The sequence below is a fragment of the Thamnophis elegans genome, chromosome 12, assembly GCF_009769535.1.
Source record: "Thamnophis elegans isolate rThaEle1 chromosome 12, rThaEle1.pri, whole genome shotgun sequence".
Lineage (NCBI taxonomy): Eukaryota > Metazoa > Chordata > Lepidosauria > Squamata > Colubridae > Thamnophis > Thamnophis elegans.
In genome coordinates, this window is record NC_045552.1 from 31,737,578 (window position 1) to 31,762,118 (window position 24,541).

At 48.7% G+C, this 24,541-nt stretch overlaps 1 protein-coding gene across 1 annotated transcript in view; it reads left to right on the top strand.

Moving 5' to 3' along the window:
• The window catches only part of LOC116515498 (ras-related GTP-binding protein C-like), a 65,930-nt gene extending 57,404 nt beyond the window's left edge, over positions 1-8,526 (top strand). The window contains exon 7 of the mRNA XM_032227579.1: positions 6,820-8,526. Coding sequence (XP_032083470.1) covers positions 6,820-6,884 — 65 coding nt within the window. The 3' untranslated portion in view covers positions 6,885-8,526. The remainder of the gene's footprint in view (positions 1-6,819) is intronic.
• The last annotated feature ends 16,015 nt before the right edge of the window (positions 8,527-24,541 follow it).

Consider the following 24,541-nt stretch of genomic DNA (forward strand, 5'->3'; position numbering starts at 1 on the left):
GGTGGTGAGACCCCTCCTAAAGAAGCCATCTTTGGATCCAGCTGTTCTTAATAACTATCGCCCAGTCTCCAACCTTCCCTTCCTTGGGAAGGTTGTTGAGAAGGTGGTGGCCTTTCAGCTCCAACGGTCCTTGGAGGAAGCAAACTATCTCGACCCCTTCCAGTCAGGCTTCAGACCCGGTTACAGCACAGAAACCGCTTTGGTCGCATTGACCGATGATCTCTGGAGAGCCAGAGATGGAGGACATTCCTCCATCCTGGTCCTCCTTGACCTCTCAGCGGCTTTCGATACCATCGACCATGGTATCCTTCTGCGACGACTGCGGGAGGTGGTAGTGGGAGGCACCGTGTTGCGGTGGTTCTCTTCCTACCTCTCGGACAGGTCGCAGTCGGTGTTAGTGGGGGGGCAGAGATCGTCCCCTAGGCCCCTAACATATGGGGTGCCTCAGGGCTCGGTCTTATCCCCCCTACTATTCAACATCTACATGAAACCGCTGGGAGAGATCATCCGTAGGCACGGGATCAGATACCATCAATATGCGGACGATACCCAGTTGTATCTGTCCGCCCCGTGCCAACTCAATGAAGCGGCAGACGTGATGAACCGAGGCCTTGAGGCCGTTATGGACTGGATGAGGGTTAACAAGCTTGTGCTCAACCCAGAAAAGACCGAGTGGCTGTTGTGTTTCCCTCCCAAAGATTCGACCAATATTCCATCACTCAGGCTGGGGGGTCAAATTTTATACCCCTCAGAGAGGGTTCGCAACTTGGGAGTCCTCCTGGATCCACAGCTATCGTTTGACCACCACCTGACGGCTGTGACCAGGGGGGCATTCGCCCAGGTTCGCCTGGTGCGCCAGTTGCGACCCTACCTGAATCGGGAGGCACTTACAACAGTCACTCAGGCCCTTGTGACCTCTAGGCTGGAATACTGCAATGTGCTCTACATGGGGCTGCCCTTGAAGAGCATCCAGCGACTTCAGCTGGTACAGAACGCGGCCGCGCGAGTGATTGTGGGTGCACCGCAGTTCACCCACATAACACCTATCCTCCGCGAGCCGCGCTGGCTACCTGTCGATCTCCGGATGCGCTTCAAGGTGCTATTAGTCACTCATAAAGCCCTGCATGGTAGTGGATCTGGATACTTGAGAGACCGCCTCCTGCCAATCACCTCCCTGCGACCAATTAGATCTCACAGATTGGGCCTCCTCCGTATTCCATCGGCCAGCCAGTGCCGGCTGGCAACCACAAGGAGGAGGGCCTTCTCAGTAGTAGCCCCGACCCTTTGGAACGAACTCCCCGTGGAGATTCGTACCCTCACCACCGTCCAGGCCTTCCGCACAGCCCTCAAGAACTGGCTAGCCCGTCAGGCCTGGGGACATGGATAGTTGCCCCTCCCGAATGATGAATGTATGTTGCTTATTACTTTTATTATATGTGTCTATGTCACTGTTTGTACTTCCCCTCCCTGATTTTATGTGAGCCGCCCTGAGTCCCCTCAGGGAAAAGGGCGGCCTACAAATGTTAATAAAATCTAAAATCTAAAATCTAAAATTTGCAGTTGGAAGAAGCCCCCGCGCTTCCTTCTCTTTGACAATCTCCTTGTTTGCAGTGGGGAGAAATCAGGGGGAGAGAGGGAGAAGGCCATCCCTAGCAGAAGCTTGGCTTTCTCCTCCCTCTCTCCCCCTGATTTCTCCCTGGCAGTGCTCACGGAGGAAAGAGGCAGGGATGTTGGCTGGCGCTTGCTTCACTTACCGCTCACCACTGCCACCCTTGCGACTTGCTGGCTGCAGTCCCGCTGGCTGGGCAGGCAAAGGAAGTAGGTGGGTGGGGGAGCATGGTGCGTATGGGTGAGGCGAGAGAGCGGTGATGGGGCGTGCGCGGGGAGCAAGCAGTGACAGGCTAGGGGATCCTCATTGTTCTGTCATGGGGTCATGGCCAGACTGTCATCGCCAACGGTATGCAAACATACGTCTGATTTTCACTACCGGTATGCCTGTACTGGTATGTACCATGAGCGATTCACCTCTGGTTCAAATGTACAATATTCCAGTTATTAACAATACTTGAAGTGATTTAATAGTATCCAGCCTGCCGGAGCTCACTACACCAGGGGACGAATCCCCAAGCACACAACCTTCGTACCTGCCCGTTACCTGCCTGACTCTTTTGCACCCGGCAGTAGTCAGAACAAGCAAGACCAACCACACAGTAGCAACATAGCACTTCCACCAACTTGAAGTCTTTGCTCCACACTGTCAAAACCCATTGTCCCTCTTTGGAGAGGAGCCGAAGCACACAACCTTCACTGGCAGTCGCCATTTCAACTTCCCACCCGTACTCTGCTGCCAATTAATTACACACACACCTGGCAATTTCTCAACTTCCCACACTTTGGGTCTAGAAAAACTTGCTATTTTTAATTGTATCAAGCCATAAATACTTCTGAATAGGGCTAGGATCTCTAACAAATGGGAGGGGAGGCTGCTCTGTCCTACGTAGTTCACAAAGCCTCACAAATTTCTCTCCCTTCCAGCCTTGGCCCCATGCTGGCTTGGCCCCATACCCTGGGTGTGCGCAAAGCACATAAAGCAAACCGCTGCCGGCAGCAACACATCCCTGTGCTCCACTATATAGTTGTTAGCCTTTACAAGCTATAGCAGTGAGGCAGGTTGAAGTTTTACCCAAACACTTTGCCCTCCAGCAAACACTGAGAGCAGCCTGGCCAAGGAGAGCAAGCACAGCAGTAGCAGCCTCGAGGAGGAAGTAAGCGCAGCCGGGCGGCCCCTTGGGGAAGTCTGGGCAGGGCTAGGCATGTGCCCTACACTGCGCAGGGCTCCCAGCAGCCTGTGCCACTATCTAGGGGTCCTTCGCATGGCCTGAGAGGGATTGCAAGGCTCCTCTGGTGGACAGGCACTTGTCCTGGTCTCATCTTCCTGGAGACAATGGATCCCCCCAGCCCCATCCGGGCCACCACAGACACCCTCAGTCACGAGTGATGTTGAGCTGGCCATACCCACCGTACCCACGCCCACCACACCCACCAGTGAGGCCCACCATGGCCACCTCCCACCCTGAGGTCAACTATAAACTCAATGAAATTGAATTTGACATCCCTGTTTTAGAAGAATCTGCAGGTGAAATGTTCCCTGTTACTACTGTACTGAATGGCTTTTCCTAAGTAGAACATCTTAGTGGTTTGTCCAGTTAAAAGACATGCTTTATTCTGCAAAAGCGGTTGTAAAATTTGCATTCAGGAAAAGCTGTAACAGCACAAATTAGCATAAAAAAATCTAAGCACTATATTTTGAAAATTATTTCATATTGTGTATACACAATACATTTCAATCTAGCAAGTTACAATAAATACCTCAGAATACGTCACAAGATGGCAGTAGAGTTCCACAGAAATTTTAGTTTGACCCGGTTTTTGGCTAAACTTTTATTCTTAAAGTTTAGAAGAAAGAGAAAGCTACTGACATTATAAAATTGATTTAGAATACAGTATAACAGAGCTGGGAGGGACCTTGGAGGTCTTCTAGTCCAATCCCTTGCTCAAGTAGGAGACCCTATATCTGTGATGGTGAACCTATGGCATGCGTGCCACAGGTGACATGCGGAGCCATATCTGCCAGCACACAAGCTGTCCACTCTAGTGCGCATGCATGTGCCAGCTGATTTTTGGCCTTCTGCAGGGCTGGCAAAGGCCGTTTTCACCCTCTCCAGGATTCAGGAAAGCCTCTGGAGCCTGGGAAGGGCGAAAAACGGGCCCAACAGGCCAACCAGAAGTTCAGAAACAATTCATTTCTGGCTGCCAGAGGATCTCTCTGGAGGCTTTCCTGGAGCCTTGGAAGAGCAAAAACTCCCCCCATGCATGGGAGGTGGTTGCGCGCATTCGTGGGGGTGGGGGTAGTTGGTGTGCATGCGCAGATGGACGGGCCCTATTGCGTTGTGGGTGTGGGGCACGCCTCCATCCTGGTTCTCCTTGACCTCTCAGCGGCTTTCAATACCATCGACCATGGTATCCTTCTGCGACGACTGCGGGAGGTGGGGGTGGGAGGCACTGTTTTGCAGTGGTTCTCCTCTTACCTCTCGGACAGGTCGCAGTCGGTGTTAGTTGGAGGGCAGAGATCGACCCCTAGGCCCCTAACATATGGGGTGCCGCAGGGTTCGGTCTTATCCCCCCTACTATTTAACATCTACATGAAACCGCTGGGCGAGATCATTCGGTGGCACGGGATAAGATACCATCAATATGCGGACGATACCCAGTTGTATCTGTCCGCCCCGTGCCAACTCAATGAAGCGGTGGATGTGATGAACCGGGGCCTTGAAGCTGTTAGGGACTGGATGAGGGCTAACAAGCTTGTGCTCAACCCGGATAAGACCGAGTGGCTGTTGTGTTTCCCTCCCACTAATTTGGCAAGTGTTCCATCTCTCAGGCTGGGGGGTCAAACATTACACCCCTCAGACAGGTTTCGCAACTTGGGAGTCCTCCTGGACCCACAGTTGACCTTTGACCACCATTTGTCAGCTGTGACCAGGGGGGCATTTGCCCAGGTTCGCCTGGTGCGCCAGTTGCGACCCTACCTGAACCGGGAGGCCCTCACAACAGTCACTCGTGCCCTTGTGACCTCTAGGCTGGAATACTGCAACGTGCTCTACATGGGGCTGCCCTTGAAGAGCATCCGGCGACTTCAGCTAGTCCAGAATGCGGCCGCGCGAGCGATTGTGGGTGCACCTCGGTTCACCCACATAACACCTATCCTCCGCCAGCTGCGCTGGCTACCTGTTGATCTCCGAGTGCGCTTCAAGGTGCTACTTGCCACCCATAAAGCCCTTCATGGTAGTGGATCTGGATACTTGAGAGACCGCCTCCTGCCAATTACCTCCTCGCGACCAATTAGATCACATAGATTAGGCCTCCTCCGGATCCCATTTGCCAGTCAATGTCGACTGGCAACCACGCGGAGGAGAGCCTTCTTGGTAGTAGCTCCGACCCTTTGGAACGATCTCCCCGTGGAGATTCGTACCCTCACCACCCTCCAGACCTTCCGCGCAGCCCTTAAAATCTGGCTATCCCGTCAGGCCTGGGGCTAAAGATTGTAATCCATCCCCTCCCGAATGGTATGAATGTTGTGTTCTTTTTAATTATGTATTGTGCTTATGTGTCATTGTTTGTATCCCCTTTCCCTAAGAGTTGTAAGCTGCCCTGAGTCCCCCCAGGGAAAAGGGCGGCCTATAAATAAACTTTTCCAATTCCAATTTCCAAGTCCAATTCCAATCTGCATGCTATTGCGCACACACATGCAATTTCAGCATGAATGGACAAAAACGTTTGCCATCACTGCCCTATAGCATTCCAGACAAGTGGCTGTCCAATCTCTTCTTGAAACCCTCCATTGACGGAGCACACAACTTCTGGAGGAAAGCTGTTCCACTGGTTAATTGATCTCATTGTCAGAAAATTTCTTCTTAGTTCTAGGTTGGATTTCTCTTTGTTAAGCTTCCATCCATTACTTCTTGTTTTGCCCTCAGGTGATTTGGGGAATAAGTTGAGCCCCACTTGTCTGTGATAGCCCCTCAAATATTGGAACACTGCTATCATGTCTCCCCTAGTCCTTCTCTTTGTTACACTAGACCAGTGATGGCTAACCATTTCTGGATCAAGTGCCCAAAGCACATGCGTGCCCCCGAGCCCCCAAAATACAACGGCATGTGTATGCGTCCCCCCCATGCATGCACTCACCCACCCCCCGCACACGCGTCCCCACATGTGCATGCGCCCCCCGCACACCCCATGACCCATCACACATGCCTGTGTAGCCCCCAGGTAGAGACCCAAGCAGCAGGGGGCCGGCGGGAGGTGTCCATGCATGCTCGGCAGAGCTGAACTGGAGTGACAGCTCACATGCTTACAGAGAGGGTGCTGCGTGCCACCTGTGGCATGTGTGCCATAGGTTTGCCATCATAGCATGAGACATTTCCGGTTCCAGTGACCCTTCATCCTACAATTTAGCCTCCAGTCCCCTAATGATCTTTGTTGCTCTTCTCTGCACCTTTCTAGAGTCTCAACATCAATTTTGCAACATATTCATCAATAAACTATCTTTCCAATCAGCCTCCTGTTTCCAGTGTTTTTCTCCCCACTTGGAACTGAATCAATAGCAATAGCAATAGCAGTAGACTTATATACCGCTTCATAGGCCTTTCAGGCCTCTCTAAGCGGTTTACAGAGAGTCAGCATATTGCCCCCAACAATCTGGGTCCTCATTTTACCCACCTCGGAAGGATGGAAGGCTGAGTCAACCCTGAGCCAGTGAGATTTGAACCGCTGACCTGCTGATCTAGCAGTAGCCTGCAGTGCTGCATTTAACCACTGCGCCACCTTGGCTTGAATCAGATGGTTATTTTTTCCAACAGTGTTATCTACATATCTGATCCATATTTTTTTGACTGTATTTGTGGAAGTGCTGTGGCTTTTAGATATTGCATGGGTACAAGTTGCAGTTACCTGGATTTCCTGGCTTAAATGATAGATTCACCATCTCTGGAGATTTTTAATAAGAATCTGGACAACAGTTCATCCAGAATGGTTTAATTGGTTTTCCTTCATGTTTTAAAAAGTTCCATTAAAAGATCTTTCCAGCTCCACATTTCTGTGGTCTTGTATTTAAACCCGCTAATTCATAAAGCTGTCTCTGAACTTTTGTCAACATCTATCATCATCTTTCTCCCAAGCAATATCAAAGAAATCTGTACTATTTTTTATGTGACAATCCTTCAGGTGGGTCAGTCATTTGTGTCTCTTGTTATCCAGGAAATCCTTTGAAGGTTAGGACAGCTGTTATGCTGAGGAATGGCTGTGGTTGGCAAATGATCTGATCATTGGCTTCTCTCCACTGGACCAGCCGTTATTTAAAAGGTATTGTTTAAGGCTCTCTCTTTACAGAATAGTTTTGTTGCTCTGCTCTGAATGAAATAATGCCTCTTCTCTTGGCTTGGAATGATGACATTGATCTAATGACTTTGTCAGTCAAAAATAAATTAACTAAAGTCAACTTGTCATTACAACACTTTACTGTATCCCACTACAATGGAATTTAAATCCAATAAAATCATAACAGGATTATTATTGACCTCAACTATTTTTTTGTAAAATATATATGTTAATATTTTTGCAGCCTCCCAGGTGGTGTGTTAAGATCTACAGCACCAAGGAAAGGCTGCCTGAGGATAATTTTATCAACACTTAGAAATGTACTGTAAATAAACTTTCTATAATTTATTTTTTTGATGTAATTATGGCCTTATTGACATTGGGAGGGATATTTCATGAAGAAACCAGAAACAATGAGTTATTCCTAAATCTGTTTAGGAATTAATTGTGTTGAAAATGAAGTTTATAACCCATGACTGACATCTTCTTGGAACACTAATTTTGGATTCCTGGAGCAGTGGGCATTGATCATTCCCTCTTCCCCCTGGAGGGCTTAAATCCAGGAAGCCCTCTCTGGCACTCACTCAACAGCTGTCTAACAACTTTGACATCAACACATAGTGGAAAGCCAAATGGGCTGCTGAATGCCCAGATACAGGTAGTTACGTAGATGACTCTACACAGAAGGTCACAGGTTTTGACCTTCCTCGCCAGCAATGGTCAACTCTGAACAGGATCCGTATGCAGCATGGTGTCTGCCAGGACTCAATGTTTCTGGGGTCTTGTCTCTACCTCTCAGTGTGCCTGTGGTGCTCCTCGACAAAATATCCATCACATTGTGTCTGAATGTCCACCAAGAGTTTACACAGGCCCAAAGTCTGATTTTTTCAACAGAGACCACCCTGTCCTTGAATGGCTGGTGGACTGGGCATTAACATTTGAACTATAAGTCCATGTATTTGCCATACACCAAATAATAAACAAACAAAGAAACAAACAAATAAATTCTCCCCCCATCTTTTTTGGGGTCCAGATGTCACAGTTTACAAGAGGGAAAGTCACTGCTTTGCAAGATGTATATGGTTGTCAAAAGGCTGTCTCTCTACACTTTTGTTTAAATCTGTCATCACCTTTCTCTCAAGCAAGAGATTTCTCTTTATTTCAAGGCTATAGTCATCATCCCTGTAAAGGTTTGTGCCTAGGAAGGGGAAACCTGTTACTGCTTCAACTTCTCTGCCTATTTGCGCCCACTGCTTGATCATATAATATAAGCTTTTTCAACAAGGAGGGACTACGCCGGAGGAACTTGCTTGGGCAACTCCGAGCAGAACGGTGTAGCAGGCAATGCGATGTGCTTGTGCTGCTGGTGCGAAGAACAGGGCGGCAACAGCAGTGGCTTTTTTGGCGTGTTCGAGACCTCCAGTAGTTTTTGGTGGCCTTGAGACATCTGCTGCTTCCGGGAAGTGGCTGGCAAAGAAACAGAGGCTGGGAGACTTCTGCAGTCACACCGAAAGTGTATACCCCAAAACCACGGGTGATCTCACCCAGTGGTTTCATATATATGTTGAACAGGAGGGGTGAGAGAACTGAGCCCTGGGGCACCCCACAAGTGACGCGCCTCGGGATCGATCCATGCCCTCCAGTCAACACAAACTGCGACTGATCCGACAGGTAGGAGGAGAACCACTGTAAAACGGTGCCCCCCACTCCCAACCCCCCGAGTCGTCGCAGTAGGATACCATGGTCGATGGTATCGAAAGCCACTGAGAGGTCTAATAGGACCAGGACAGAGGAGCAGCTCCTGTCCCGGGCCCGCCAGAGATCATCGACCAACGCGACCAATGCCGTCTCCATGCTGTATCTGGGCCTGAAACTCGACTGAAACGGATCCAGGTAGGCAGCTTCATCCAGGCACTGGGGAAGCTGACATGCTACCACACTCTCAACAACCTAAATTTTCTGAATCCTGGTACAACTGTGTGTGTGTGTTTGAGAGAGGGAGGAAGGAGGGAGAAGAAAAAGAAAAAGAAAGAAGGAAACTTATTTAGCAAAGGAGAAAAAACAAATTGAGATTGAGATTGAGATTTATTAGATTTATATGCCGCCCTTCTCTCAAGGACTCAGGGCGGCATACAACAATGAAAAGAAACACATAATATAAAAGTTAAAAAAAATTAAATGGAATATCCCAAACCCAATTAAAATTGACAATACATTTTTTTTTTAAAAAAATTCGAATTAAAATTGACAGTGATTAATACTTAATTTTATTTTGTTCAGGCCAGGCTGGCTTGCTGGAAAAGCCAACATTTTAGGGCGCGTCGGAAGGACTGGAGGTCGGGGATTATACGAAGCTCCGGGGGCAGCTCATTCCAGAGGGAAGGCGCTCCCACAGAGAAGGCTCCCCCCTGGGGGTCACTAGCCGACACTGTCTGGCCGACGGCACCCTGAGGAGGCCAACTCTGTGGGATCGCACTGGACGATGGGAGGCTACCGGTGGCAGTAGGTGGTCTCGCAGGTACCCTGGGCCTAAGCCATGGAGCGCTTTAAAGGTCATGATTAGTACCTTGAATCGCACCCGGAAGACAACCGGCAACCAGTGCAGGCCGCCTAAAAGGGGTGTAACATGGGAGCACTTAGGTGCCCCCATGATAACCGCGCAGCTGCATTCTGGACCAGTTGAAGCTTCCGGGTGCTCTTCAAGGGCAGCCCCATGTAGAGACCGTTACAGTAGTCCAGGCGAGAAAGGACGAGGGCATAAGTGACTGCGCACAGAGCATCCCGATCCAGGAAGGGGCACAACTGACGTACCAGGCGAAGCTGGTAAAAGGCCCTCTTGGTCACGGCCGTCAGGTGTTCTTCTAAACTAAGCCGCGTATCCAGGAGGACGCCCAGATTGCGGGCCCTTTCTGAGTGGGCTAAAATTTCTCCCCCCATCATCAAAGAACAAGATGCACAAATTGGGATGACGGAAACCACAGCCACTCCATCTTGGAGGGATTGAGCTTGAGCCTGTTCCTCCCCATCCAGGTCCGCACAGCCTCCAGGCATCGGGACATCACGTCGAGGGCATCGTTTGGGTGGTCTGGGGTAGAGATGAAAAGTTGGGTATCATCAGCATATTGATGATACCATACCCCAAAACCACGAATGATCTCACCCAGTGGTTTCATATATATGTTGAACAGGAGGGGTGAGAGAACCGAGCCCTGGGGCACCTCATAAGTGACGTGCTTGGAGTCGATCCCTGCCCTCCAGTCAACACAAACTGCGACCGATCCGACAGGTAGGAGGAGAACCACCGTAAAACAGTGCCCCCCACTCCCAACCCCTCGAGTTGTTGCAGTAGGATACCATGGTCGATGGTATCAAAAGCTGCTGAGAGGTCTAATAGGACCAGGACAGAGGAGCAGCCCCTGTCCCGGGCCGCCAGAGATTATCGACCAACATGACCAATGCCGTCTCCATGCTGTATCTGGGCCTGAAACTCGACTGAAACAGATCCAGGTAGGCAGCTTCATCCAGGGACTGGGGAAGCTGACGTGCTACCATACTCTCAACAACCTTCGCTACAAAGCGAAGGTTGGAGACCGAACGATAGTTGGCTAAAGAAGCTGGGTCCAGGGAAGGCTTCTTAAGGAGGGGCCTCACCACCGCCTCCTTCAATTTATTTATTTATTTATTTAGTTAGTTAGTTAGTTAGTTAGTTAGTTAGTTAGTTAGTTAGTAAATTTATAGGCCGCCCAATCCCGAAGGACTCCGGGCGGCTTACAAAGCGAAAAGAAGAGAAATTAATAAAAAATAAAGGAAAACAATTTAAAAACATCACACATGCACCCAATCTGATTGGGGCTGGACCCCAGCAATGAGGTCAACAGCCCCAGGCCTGCTGGAACAGCCAGGTTTTAACAGCTTTTTGGAAGGCCATGAGAGTGGGCAAGGTACGGATCTCTGGTGGTAGCTCATTCCAAAGGGTCGGAGCAACCACAGAGAAGGCCCTCCTCCAGGGAGCTGCCAGCCGACATCTGAAGGAGGCCCACTGTGGGATCTCACCGGCCGTTGGAAGGTATGTGGCAGTAGGCGGTCTCGCAGGTATCCTGGTCCTAAGCCATGTAGGGCTTTAAAGGTGATAACCAGCACCTTGAATTGTGTCCAGAGACCAATAGGAAGCCAGTGCAGCTCACGGAGGATAGGTGTAACGTGGGTGTACCTTGGTACACCCAATATCGCTCGCGCGGCTGCATTCTGGACTAGTTGCAGTCTCCGAACGCTTTTCAGGGGCAGCCCCATGTAGAGTGCATTACAGTAGTCAAGCTTTGAGGTGATAAGGGCGTGAGTGACCGTTTGAAGTGCCTCCCGATCCAAATAGGGCCGCAACTGATGCACCAGGCGAACCTGGGCAAAGGCCCCCCTGGTCACAGCCGACAGATGGTGTTCCAATGTCAGCTGTGGATCCAGGAGGACCCCCAAGTTGCGGGCCCTCTCTGAGGGGTGTAAATTCTCACCCCTCAGGATCAAGGATGGACTATCTGGACTATCCTTCGGGGGCAGCATCCACAGCCATTCAGTCTTGTCAGCGTTGAGTGCAAGTTTGTTCACTCCCATCCAGATCCTGACAGCTTCCAGGCATCGGCACATCACGTCCACCGCTACACTGAGCTGGCACGGGGCAGAGAGATACAATTGCGTATCATCCACATATTGATGGTATTTAACCCCGTGCTATCGAATGATCTCACCCAGCGGCTTCATGTAGATGTTAAATAGGAGGGGGGACAAGACCGAACCCTGTGGCACACCACATTTAAGGGGCCTATGGATCGACCTTTGCCCCCCGACCAACACCGACTGCGTCCTGTTGGAGAGGTAAGAGAAGAACCACTGTAAAACGATGCCTCCCACTCCCACCTCTTCCAGCCATCGCAGAAGGATACCATGGTCGATGGTATCGAAGGCCGCTGAGAGGTCAAGGAGCACTAGGATAGAGGAATGTCCCTTATCCCTGGCCTGCCAGAGATCATCGGTCATTTTTAGATTTAGATTTTAGATTTTATTAATATTTGTAGGCCGCCCTTTTCCCTGAGGGGACTCAGGGCGGCTCACATAAAATCAGGGAAGGGAATACAAACAGTAACATAGACACATATAATAAAAGTAATAAGCAACATACATTCATCATTCGGGAGGGGCGGCTATCCTTGTCCCCAGGCCTGACGGGCTAGCCAGTTCTTCAAGGCTGTGCGGAAGGCCTGGGCGGTGGTGAGGGTACGAATCTCCACGGGGAGTTCGTTCCAAAGGGTCGGGGCTACTACTGAGAAGGCCCTCCTCCTTGTGGTTGCCAGCCGGCACTGGCTGGCCGATGGAATACGGAGGAGGCCCAATCTATGTGATCTAATTGGTCGCAGGGAGGTAATTGGCAGGAGGCGGTCTCTCAAGTATCCAGATCCACTACCATGCAGGGCTTTATGGGTGACTAATAGCACCTTGAAGCGCATCCGGAGATCGACAGGTAGCCAGCGCAGCTCGCGGAGGATAGGTGTTATGTGGGTGAACCGCGGTGCACCCACAATCACTCGCGCGGCCGCGTTCTGTACCAACTGAAGTCGCCGGATGCTCTTCAAGGGCAGCCCCATGTAGAGCACATTGCAGTATTCCAGCCTAGAGGTCACAAGGGCCCGAGTGACTGTTGTGAGTGCCTCCCGATTCAGGTAGGGTCGCAACTGGCGCACCAGGCGAACCTGGGCGAATGCCCCCCTGGTCACAGCCGTCAAGTGGTGGTCAAACGATAGCTGTGGATCCAGGAGGACTCCCAAGTTGCGAACCCTCTCTGAGGGGTATAGAATTTGACCCCCCAGCCTGAGTGATGGAATATTGATCGAATCTTTGGGAGGGAAGCACAACAGCCACTCGGTCTTTTCTGGGTTGAGCACAAGCTTGTTAACCCTCATCCAGTCCATAACGGCCTCAAGGCCTCGGTTCATCACGTCTGCCACTTCATTGAGTTGGCACGGGGCGGACAGATACAACTGGGTATCGTCCGCATATTGGTGGTATCTGATCCTGTGCCTGCGGATGATCTCTCCCAGCGGTTTCATGTAGATGTTGAATAGTAGGGGGGATAAGACCGAGCCCTGAGGCACCCCATATGTTAGGGGCCTAGGGGACGATCTCTGCCCCCCCACTAACACCGACTGCGACCTGTCCGAGAGGTAGGAGGAGAACCACCGCAACACGGTGCCTCCCACTCCCACCTCCCGCAGTCGTCGCAGAAGGATACCATGGTCGATGGTATCGAAAGCCGCTGAGAGGTCAAGGAGGACCAGGATGGAGGAATGCCCTCCATCTCTGGCTCTCCAGAGATCATCGGTCAATGCGACCAAAGCGGTTTCTGTGCTGTAACCGGGTCTGAAGCCTGACTGGAAGGGGTCGAGATAGTTTGCTTCCTCCAAGGACCGTTGGAGCTGAAAGGCCACCACCTTCTCAACAACCTTCCCAAGGAAGGGAAGGTTGGAGACTGGGCGATAGTTATTAAGAACAGCTGGATCCAAAGATGGCTTCTTTAGGAGGGGTCTCACCACCGCCGCTTTCAGTGCGGCGGGGAAGTTCCCCTCCCGAAGAGAGGCGGTCACAACCGCCTGGATCCAGCCTCGTGTCACCTCACTGCTGTTAGTAACCAGCCATGAGGGACACGGGTCCAGTACGCAGGTGGAGGCACTTACAGCCCTCATGGCCTTGTCCACATCCCCGGGGGTAACATCCTGAAACTCAACCCAGAGATGTTCCACCTGATCCTCTTGTGCCTCAGCTGGAACTGCGGGGATGGAGTCCAAGTCCGACCGAAACCGAGCAATTTTGTCCGCTAAGAATTGGGCATAATCCTCAGCTCTGCCCTGCAAGGGTTCCCCCGCTTCCCTTTTATTTAATAGGGAGCGGGTTATCTTAAACAGGGCGGCTGGGCGGGACTCAGCGGACGCAACCAAGGTGGCTATATGAGATCTTTTCGCTGCCCTAAGTGCCCTGGTGTATTCCTTGGTGCAGGTGGTTACCATTGCTCGGTTCGATTCGGACTTATCGGACCTCCATCGGTGCTCTAGGCATCTCCTCCGGCGCTTCATCTCCCGGAGTTCCTCGGTAAACCAAGGGGGTCTCCGGGATCCGCCGCCTCGGAGGGGCCGTAGTGGCGCAATCCGGTCGAGGGCCTCTGATGCTGCCGAATGCCAAGCAGCAACCAGAGTCTCTACCGGACTGTGGGCGAAAGTATCAGGAATGACCCCAAGCTCCGTCTGGAACCTTAGCGGTTCCATAAGTCGCCTGGGGCGGAACCACCTGGTCGGTTCCTCCTCCCTACAGTGGGGGTTTGGTCTCCGGAAGTCGAGCCTCAGTAGGCAGTGGTCTGACCACGACAGGGGTATGATGTCGTTACCCCTCAGACCAAGGTCACAAATCCACTGCTCCGAGAGGAATACGAGGTCGAGCATGTGACCCGCCGAATGGGTTGGGCCCCGAATTACTTGGGTCAAGCCCATGGCTGTCATGGAAGCCATGAACTCCTGCGCCCCATCAGAGTTTTCACCGAGCGAAGGCAAATTAAAGTCCCCCAGGACCATCAACCTAGGGAACTCAATTGCCAGCTCGGCTACCGACTCGAGGAGCGAGGGGAGGGCTGCTGCAACGCTGTTGGGAGGCAGGTACGTTAACAGCAGACCCACTTGACCCTTGAGGTCCAACTTTATCAGCAGAGACTCACACCCAACAAGCTCCGGAGCAGGGACCCTACGAGGAACTAACGACTCCCGGATAACAACGGCCACACCCCCACCCCTTCCCTGGGCTCTCGGCTGGTGCAGCACCTGAAATCCTTCTGGGCACAGTTCTACAAGGGGGACTCCTCCCTCTGGGCCCAGCCAGGTTTCAGTAATACATGCCACATGAGTGTAATACATGACCACATGAGTGTGGTCATTCAGTAATACATGACCACATGAGTGTGGTCAGTGCGACCAAAGCGGTTTCAGTGCTGTACCCAGGCCTGAAACCAGACTGAAAGGAATCTAGGTAATCCGCTTCATTCAAGGTCCTTCGGAGTTGGAGCGCCACCACCTTCTCGACAACCTTCCCCAAAAAAGGAAGGTTGGAGACAGGACGGTAGTTCTTAAGAATAGCTGGGTCCAGAGAAGGCTTCTTGAGGAGGGGTCTTACCACCGCTTCCTTCAAAGGTTGCGGGAAAGATCCCTCCTGTAAAGACGCGTTCATAATCGTCTGGAGCCAGCCTCGTGTTACCTCTCTGCTGGTCAAAACCAGCCAGGAGGGAAACGGGTCCAGTAAACAGGTGGAGGCACTCATCGCTCCCATGGCCTTGTCCACTTCCTCAGGAGTGACAAGCTCTAACTCATTCCAGGAAGTTTGATCAAGACTCTCCCTCGGCATCTCCGCTGGTACTGCCCAAGTGGAGTCTAGGTCTGCCCGAATCTGAGTGATTTTGTCTGACAGAAACTGAACGAACTCCTCAGCTCTTCCCTGTAGGGGTTCCCCCACATCCTCACCTTTCAAGAGGGAGCGGGTTATCCTAAACAGGGCGGCTGGGTGAGATTCCGTGGAAGCAATAAGAGCGGAAAAATGTACACATTTTGCCGCCCGTATCGCCACTAAATAAGTCCTGATGAAGGCTCTTAATAGTGTTCGGTCAGATTCGGAGTTACTAGCCCTCCAGCATCGCTCTAGGCGTCTCTTTTGGCGCCTCATCTCCCAGAGTTCCTCGGTAAACCAAGGTGCCCTCCTGGATCCACAAAGGGGCAATCCGATCCAGTGCCTCAGCCGCCGCAGCATTCCAGGCAGCAACTAAGGATTCTGTTGGATTGTGGACAAGGAGTCAGGTATCTCTCCAAGCTCCTTCTGAAATCCCAACGGGTCCATCAGGCGCCAGTTGCGGAACCACTTAATCGGCTCCACCTCCCTGCAATGGGGGAGTGGTATCCCAAAGTCAAGCCTCAGCAAGGAGTGATCTGACCATGACAAGGGCGAGATCTCTATTCCCCTTAATTCAAGATCACGTCTCCACTGCCCCGAGAGAAATACTAGGTCGAGTGTGTGTCCTGCTCTATGAGTCTGACCCTGAACTACTTGGGTCAAGTCCATGGTTGTCATGGAAGCCATGAACTCCTGCGCCCCATCAGAGTGTTCACCTAGAGGTGGCAGGTTAAAGTCCCCCAGTACTATTAGTCTGGGGAACTCCACCGCCAACCCGGCTACTGTCTCTAGGAGTGCAGGCAGGGCTGTTGTGACGCAGCTGGGAGGTAGGTACGTCAGAAACAAGCCCAATTGAGCCCCTAGGTCCAACTTCAAGAGGAGAGACTCACACCCCACAATCTCTGGGGCAGGGATCCTGCGAGGAACTGAATTGAATTGAATTGAACTAACGACCTTCGGATAATAACTGCCACTCCCCCACCCCTTTTTGGTGTCGCGGTTGGTGGAGCACCTGGAACCCTTCTGGGTACATTTCTGAGAGGGGGACTCCTCCCTCTTGGCCCAGCCAGGTTTCAGTAATACATGCCAGGTCTGCCCCCTCGTCTAATATTAAGTCCCGGACGAGGGGAGCTTTATTTACCACAGACATGGCATTTAGCAACAGCAACCTGAGACCAGGGCCCTGATCTCCTCTGTCACCAGGTCCTTGAGTTGAGCTTGAGGGGCCAGAACAAGGGATCGCTGTTATGTAGCGAGCCCTTCTTCCCCAGTAATGGCTAGCCCTACAGCTCCCATCAGTCGTAACCGAAATGCTCCGACCCTCCCCCATCCCCGTAGACACTACCCCCTCTCCCATGGTCCCCATTCTTCCTGGCAGGCCGCACGTACCATTCATTCTAGGATGGGAGGCAGATCTGGGCCCCCATACCCTTCTGCTTCTGCACTCAGTGGAGGGGGCTCTAGGCCGCACTCTCAGTCCTATCATATGTACCACACAAACACACTCCTCATACACACCCCATAATCATAATCATTAAAAAAAAGAATACAATAATATAATAAATTAGTTAATTTAAAAGTGGGTACATTCTCTCTTCATCCATACATTCATGCACTCAACAGACAGGTTAAAAACGCAGTTCTTAATTCTGCAAAGGTGGTTAGCGCAAGTTCAAGTGGCTGGGACCAATAACGATTTGGGAGGGAGAGTTCCTCATTCTCTCTTTTCCCTCCTGCGAGGCCTGGGAAAGTGTAAAAAAGTCCAAAGGCGGTGGGAAAGAACCCCTCTCTCAATGAAGCATTGGTAATCGCCTGGAGCCAGCCTCGTGTCACCTCCCGGGTAGCCGAGACTAACCAAGAGGGACACGGGTCCAGCACACAAGTGGCAGCACTGAGTCTCCCCATAATCCTGTCCATGCCCTCGGGGGTCACAGGATCAAACTCATCCCAGATGGTCTCCACAAGATTCATCCCCGTCGACTCGCCCGAATCTACCCAGTCAGAGTCTAAGCCTGTCCAGATCTGAGCGATTTTATCCTGTAGATACTGAACAAATTCTTCAGCCCTACCCTGCAAGGGGTCTTTTCCAGCTCCTTGGTTAAGTAAGGAGTGGGTCACTCTAAACAGGGCGACCGGGCAGTTATCTGCGGACGCGATAAGAGTGGAAAAATGTTGTCGTTTTGCCGCTTTTATCGCCACTAAGTAGGATTTAATATGAATTCTTACTAGTGTTTGATCAGATTCGGACCGGCTGGCCCTCCAACCACTCTCTAGGCGTCTTTTCCAGTGTTTCATCTCCCGGAGCTCCTCGGTAAACCAGGGGGCTATCCGGGATCGACACCGGGTCAGAGGCCGCAAAGGCACAACACGATCCAAAGCCCCAGTGGCCGCCCTATCCCAGGCTTCCACTAGGGCTTTGGTCAAGTTGTGAGCAAGGGATTCAGGAAAAGTCCCAAGCTCCATCAGGAACCTTTCAGGGTCCATCAGGTGCCTGGGGCAGAACCATCTAGTCTGTCACTTTAAATCGGAACTGAGCATGCCTGACTGTGGAATTCTGGGAGTTGAAATCCACAAGTCTAAAAAAATTGCTGCCTCACCAGCCATAAACCTCACCGCACATCACTGCCTCTCACCAATGGTAAAGCCTGCAGGTCCCACAAGTGTTTCAGACAGGAAGGCCTAGAGTCCTGTGGCTTTGCTACCATAGTGTTGCCTTAGTCATGAAATGTGAGTGACTTTTGGGTTGATCATCATGTGAGTCTGAGTTTTAGTCCCACCATGAAAGTCTACTGGGAGACTTTGGGTCAGTTGCTCTCTCTCAGCCCAACCCACCTCACAGGGTTGTTGTGGGGGAAACCAGGAGGAGGAGGAGGAAGTATTAAATATGCTTGCTGCCTTGAGTTATTTGCAAAATTATAAACAAGGAATATACAGTAAATAAAATAAAAATAATACAATAAATAAACTTATGGACTAGAAGTAGAATCATATATTCCCCAGCAACTTGCTATGTTATTGGTTCTGGCTTTCTATCAATTGTGTTATTGTTTTTATCCTTCTGCAAGCCACTTAAAATCACTTTGGTTAGATAGGCAGCAATAAAAATGGTCTAAAGAAATAAAAATAACAAATAAGGAAACACCTTTAGGGAAGTACGCCCCTCAGACAGGGTTCACAATTTGGGAGTCCTCCTGGATCCACAGCTGACTTTCGAACACCATTTGTCGGCTGTGACCAGGGGGGCATTTGCCCAGGTTCGCCTGGTGCACCAGTTGCGTCCCTATCTGAATCGGGAGGCCCTCACAACAGTCACTCGTGCCCTTGTGACCTCTAGACTGGACTACTGCAACGTGCTCTACATGGGGCAGCCCTTGAAGAGCATTCGGAGACTTCAGGTTGTCCAGAATGCAGCCGCGCGAGCGATCGTGGGTGCACCTCGGTTCACCCACGTAACACCTATCCTCCGCGAGCTCCACTGGCTGCCTATTGGTCTTCGGATACGCTTCAAGGCGCTAGTTGTCACTTATAAAGCCCTTCATGGTATTGGACCTGGGTACTTGAGAGACCGCCTGCTGCCAATTACCTCCAATAGACCGATTAGATCCCACAGATTAGGCCTCCTCTGAATTCCATCCGCCGGCCAATGCCGACTGGCGACTACCCGAAGGAGAGCCTTCTCTGTGGCTGCTCCGACCCTCTGGAATGAGCTCCCCGTGGAGATTCGAACCCTCACCACCCTCCAGGCCTTCCGCAAAGCCCTTAAAACCTGGCTGTTCCGACAGGCCTGGGGCTAAAGAGCTGTTGCCCCCCGCCTCGAATGGTATGACTGCTGTGTGTTTTTTAAAATTATGTATTGTTATGTTCCGTCTTTTATTTCTTGTCTGTACCCCCCTTCCCTGATTTGAATTGTGAGCCGCCCTGAGTCCCCTTGGGGAAAAGGGCGGCATATAAATGAAATGAAATGAAATGAAATCAAATCAAATATACCAAAAGTACTGTATTTAAGGGTTCAAAATCTATGGCGTCTTCTAGGCACTGAAATTCTTTAGTCATACACAGTTTCATCTTAGCAGCTATGGAGTAACTCTGCTCATCTAGGTAGTTCTGTAAGTAGTAGAGATCTAACATTCCCAAAATTTTGTAACCCCTTCCCCACCCTTTTGATGTATAAAATAGAAAGCTATGCTTGACAGAACTAGCTAATCTCAAACAGATTAGATTGGTTGGTACTTGAGAGAAGTCACTAAGATGTCTCTGGCTGCAGGCTTGGCTGAGACATTGAAACAATCTCCAGGCAGAAATGCCACAGCAACTTTACAGCTAGCACGACATACGGACATGGGATTTACTGATAAAATGGTAACCAACTCAGTTGAATGTATTTGAACTGATCTCCACTTTTGTTCAAGGTAATAAATTCTAAAGAATGCAACATCGCTTTATTCAACATTCGTAAGACGTTAATGAAACAGATCCACACTTCTAAAGCCCTGACAAGGTTTAACAGATTCAACAGAATAAAAGAGCTGGACGGGACCTTGGAGGTCTTCTGGTCCAACCAGAGGTGGTATTCAGCAGCTTCTGACCCATTATGGAGAACCAGTAGCGGAAATTCTGAGTAGTTCGGAAAAGCGGTAAATACCACCTCTGACTGGCCTCACCTTTATCTATGGCTCCGAGTCCCAGCTGCTCGGGAGGAAATGGGGATTTTGCAGTATCCTTCCCCTGTCATGCCCACCAAGCCACACCCACCAAGCCATGCCCACAGAACCGATAGTAAAAAAAAATTGAATCCCACCATTGGGTCCCACCCTCTGTTTAAGCAGGAGTTCTGATACTATTCAGACAAGTGACTGTCTATAGATTCTTCTTGAAAACCTTCAGTGAGGGAGCACCCACAAATTCTGACAGCAACTTCCTTTCCTCTGGTTAATTCCTCTCACTGTCAGGAAATTTTGTCAGGAAGGCCTTGTTTCCTAGATTGGAGCTGAGATGAGAATGAGAAGCAAGACTGGGAACATTGATTCCAATGTGTGGGTGTGACTAGGTCATGTGACTAGGTGGGCATGGCCAATTTAACAGTCCATTAAAAAAAGCACAAATATTAAACCAATTTGTTTTGCTCCTGGGAGTGTTTTTTTTTTTTTTTTGCTTTTGTTTCCATGTTGCTATTTTGGCTGACTTTTCTTTTTACTAGATTGTTTTTTCAGTTGTTTAGGAGTCAAGTGGTCCACTTCAGCAAACTCAGTTTTGCAGCAATTTTCCTCAGCCCCAAGGAGCTTGAGAAATCTCTCTCTCTCTCTCTTGTCTTTCTTTCTGTCTCTCGTTCTGTCTCTCCCCCCCTCCCGCACTCTCTCTGTGTATCATTCTCTCACTCTTTCTCTCCCTCTGTCTATCTTCTGGATGTTCTGCAGGCCCAAAATGAGCTAAAACAGCCTGGCCTCCCGAGGCATCTGTGCATCCCGTTTTTCACCTTCCCCACCTCCAGAACGTCTCTGCAGGCCAAAAATGTTGGCCTTACCTTCCAGTTCCAGCCCACGGGGCTCACAAATGTAAGTCCTGCGCCCGTTCGAAGAATGGGAGCTGGTGGGTGGGTGGGGCAATATGGGCAAGGCAGCCTTGTAGTCCTGTGTGGGCTGGATTAATAGCTTTGGCAGACTGTATGCGGCCCGTGGGCCATAGTTTGAGGACCCTTGTTTTAAAACATAGAGGAATCTTTTTTTCATATGTCAACTCTTTTATATGGGCCATAAATTTTCCACAGAGAAAAAATGGACTGAAAGGACAAAAGTGCTGCAATTGTGCATTTGAATTATTTGTAATTCAATGGGACATTAATTTTCATAATTTACATAACTATGTAATCTGGAAGGCTTTTGACCTGTGAACAGGAGTCATCTGAAAGAGTTATTCCTCAAAGTAGATGGGCTGAGCATGATTTTATTTGGGGGTTCTGAGATTAGCAATGGGGTTCTGACAGATCAGATGGGGCTGATCAAGCAGAGGGCTTTGGCCATTCCCAGCAATTGATTATTAAGTCTTATGGACCTTTGAGTGACTTGTGAAATTTCAAATATTTAGAGGGATCATATTTACCATTTTGTTGGGACCTGGGAGCAGAAAGCTCTCACCCTAAATTAGGATTACAACTACTCAAAGAATAAAAAACACAAAAAAACACATATATCTGAATTAGCTGGAAACTCAGTAAATGCAATGTGAGGCCAAAGCAGAGGCCAAGAGAGAAGCAGAGGCCAGGAAGGGGCCAAGAAATTATAGATGGAATCCAGAATTTTGGGTATTCAAAATGGAACACTTTTTTTCTTCTTCACGGTTTGTTTTGACTTGGCACCACAAGGTTTTACTGCTTGGCTACAGAGAGTGATAAGAAGGGAAGCACACAGATGTCCCTTTGAAGTATATTTCTAATCAGAAAAATAGTGGAAACAACATTTTTGTGAATCTATGCTTTAATCTTATTAACCTTCCAAGCTAGAGCAGCTGTGTTTGTTAGAATGGCACAACTTCAAAACAAAATAGAAGTCTCAAATTTGCAAAAGATACTTTTAGAAATACAGAAATTATCAAATATATATGAAAGAATAGAGAAAAAACTGGAATACTTAGAGCACATAACAATAAAATATGATGAAAAAATTGAGGATGCTTATCAAATGCAAAACAGGGTGATTGAAACTCAACAAAACCAAAGTGGAAAATGAATATAAAGAGATTAAACCTGCTGATATATATGGCAATTGGTTTGTTCCTGAAAATGGAAAGAATGGAATACTGAAAGAGGAATTAAATGGAGAGGAAATTTATTCCAGAGGGCAAGATATAGAAGATATAGAAGAAGAAAAAACTAAAGAATCTATGGACTTAAATAAGAAATTCTATTAGCAAAAGCATTGATAACACTGCTGACAATCAAAGATAAGCTCCATGCCCTCGGGGGTCACAGGATCAAACTCATCCCAGATGGTCTCCACAAGATTCATCCCCGTCGACTCGCCCGAATCTACCCGGTCAGAGTCTAAGCCTGTCCAGATCTGAGCAATTTTATCCTGTAGATACTGAACAAATTCTTCAGCCCTACCCTGCAAGGAGTCTTTTCCAGCTCCTTGGTTAAGTAAAAATAAGGAAACCGAAAGAGGGCATCAAGATTATATGAGAGATCTTACAAGCAAGGATCTGGTAAAGAAGTCCATACAAAGTTGATTAAGAAGATGATTAGAGGATTGGCACCACAAATGGCAGAAGATATGAAATTGTTTTGTTATTGGAAATATACAGGTTGATAGATGGAAGAATATAATTTAAAACTAGTTAAACGTAGTGAAATTTATTGATAATAGATATAGCTTAAATAAATAACTGAAAATGTTACTAATCTATACAGTGTGTAGTGTAATGATGAGTATAATTGGATATGAATATTGAATGGTACCCATGTAAGGAAGATTAGCAAGCCCTTTGGATTATACATAAAGGATGTTAATAATAATGATTAATAATAATAATAATAATAATAATAATAATAATAAATAATACTCAATAATTATTATTAATAAACAACAACAATAACTCTGCCGTTGCCGGTCCCAAGCCCGGATGAGAAAGGAGGAGGGTTGGGGTCAGGTTGGCAACCTGGCCCCATAAAAAACCCGCCAACCCATACAACATGGTGAAAGAAACGAATAAAAATTCTATATTGCATCGGTCGTCGCGCGGGTCAACAAGGGCCACGGTGGATGTTGAGGTCCCTGGGCATCTGTCGACAAGTGGGCTACAAGTAAACCAGCCAACAAAACGACAAAAATATAGTGCAGATGAAAATCGTGCCATAATGGCCCTATTACAACTCAGAGCCAGAAAAAAGAGGCTATTTAAAGCGAATGTATGAATTATGGAAAGAACAATATCCTGATTCAAATGTGAGTGAACAACGACTACCAGATCAAAAGCGATTTATTATACGGAATAAAGTGTTTAGTGAAGTTGAACTTGAGGAAATTCAGGCAAATTGCAAAACTAAAAAAACAACATCACAAGCAGAAATAACTGATACTCAAGACACAACTAAAGACATTGTAGTAGAACTCCCAGAAGAAGCTATCGGAGAGGAAATAACAACACTACCACCAGAACCAATTATCATTGAACCAACTGATGAACCAACTCAAAAACAAAAAGAATTGAAGGACAAGATCATGGAGCATTTTCTGTCTAATGAAGAAAGGCAACGTTTACCATTATTAAAAACTGTCCATAAGAAAATTTTGGCCCCTATCATGAAAATGGTTAATGCAGTGCTTTCAACAATTGAATCAGGATCCACTTCGCCACTAGAAATGCGAGAAATACGATATTACAGGAATCCTACAAAAATAAGCTTCAAATCTGGGGTTGGGAGGTGACTGTCTTGAAGGAGATACCACCTAAAATGCTGAGATCGAGGAAAGATTATGCCTTTCTAGTGGAAGAGCTCAAAAATCACCAGATACAGTTTAGATGGGACGCACCAACTGTCATCACATTTAGCTATCTTGGAAAAAGACATCACCTCAATACAGTATGGAAAGCTCAAGATTTCTACACCAATGTACTGATGGGTGGACAACTCTCTTCCTCTAGAACTAGACAAAGAGAAGGATATGATGGAAAGCAAGCCACTCAAGTTTTAACAAAGGAGGATCAACTTGTTCTTTCAGAGGTACAAGATGCTAAAGAACAAAGACAAAACCGTGTGGTTACCAGACGAATGGAACAGGAATTAAGAAAGCAACGAACACAAGCCATCGTTCAGGAGCATACAGTTGTTACATCAGAAACAGTGGGAGGAGCTAGGCCAAAGGTTAAATTTCAAGATGTTCAGATGGCTATTAAAAAGTTTCAGGGGGCTAAGGATGGTAACTAAATCCCTAATATGGAATGTTAAGCGATTGGATTAATTTAGCAGGAAATGGAGTGCTCAGTATTGAAGGGTTTGATTTGGTATATGGCTGCTTGTTTGCTGTATAATAAAGAGGTGGATGAGAACGTTAATGGTCATGCTCTGGGGAATGCCTTGCTACGGGTTGGGAAAAAAAACATTACATGGTAGATTTATAAAAAGGCTAAGGTATTCTGGACA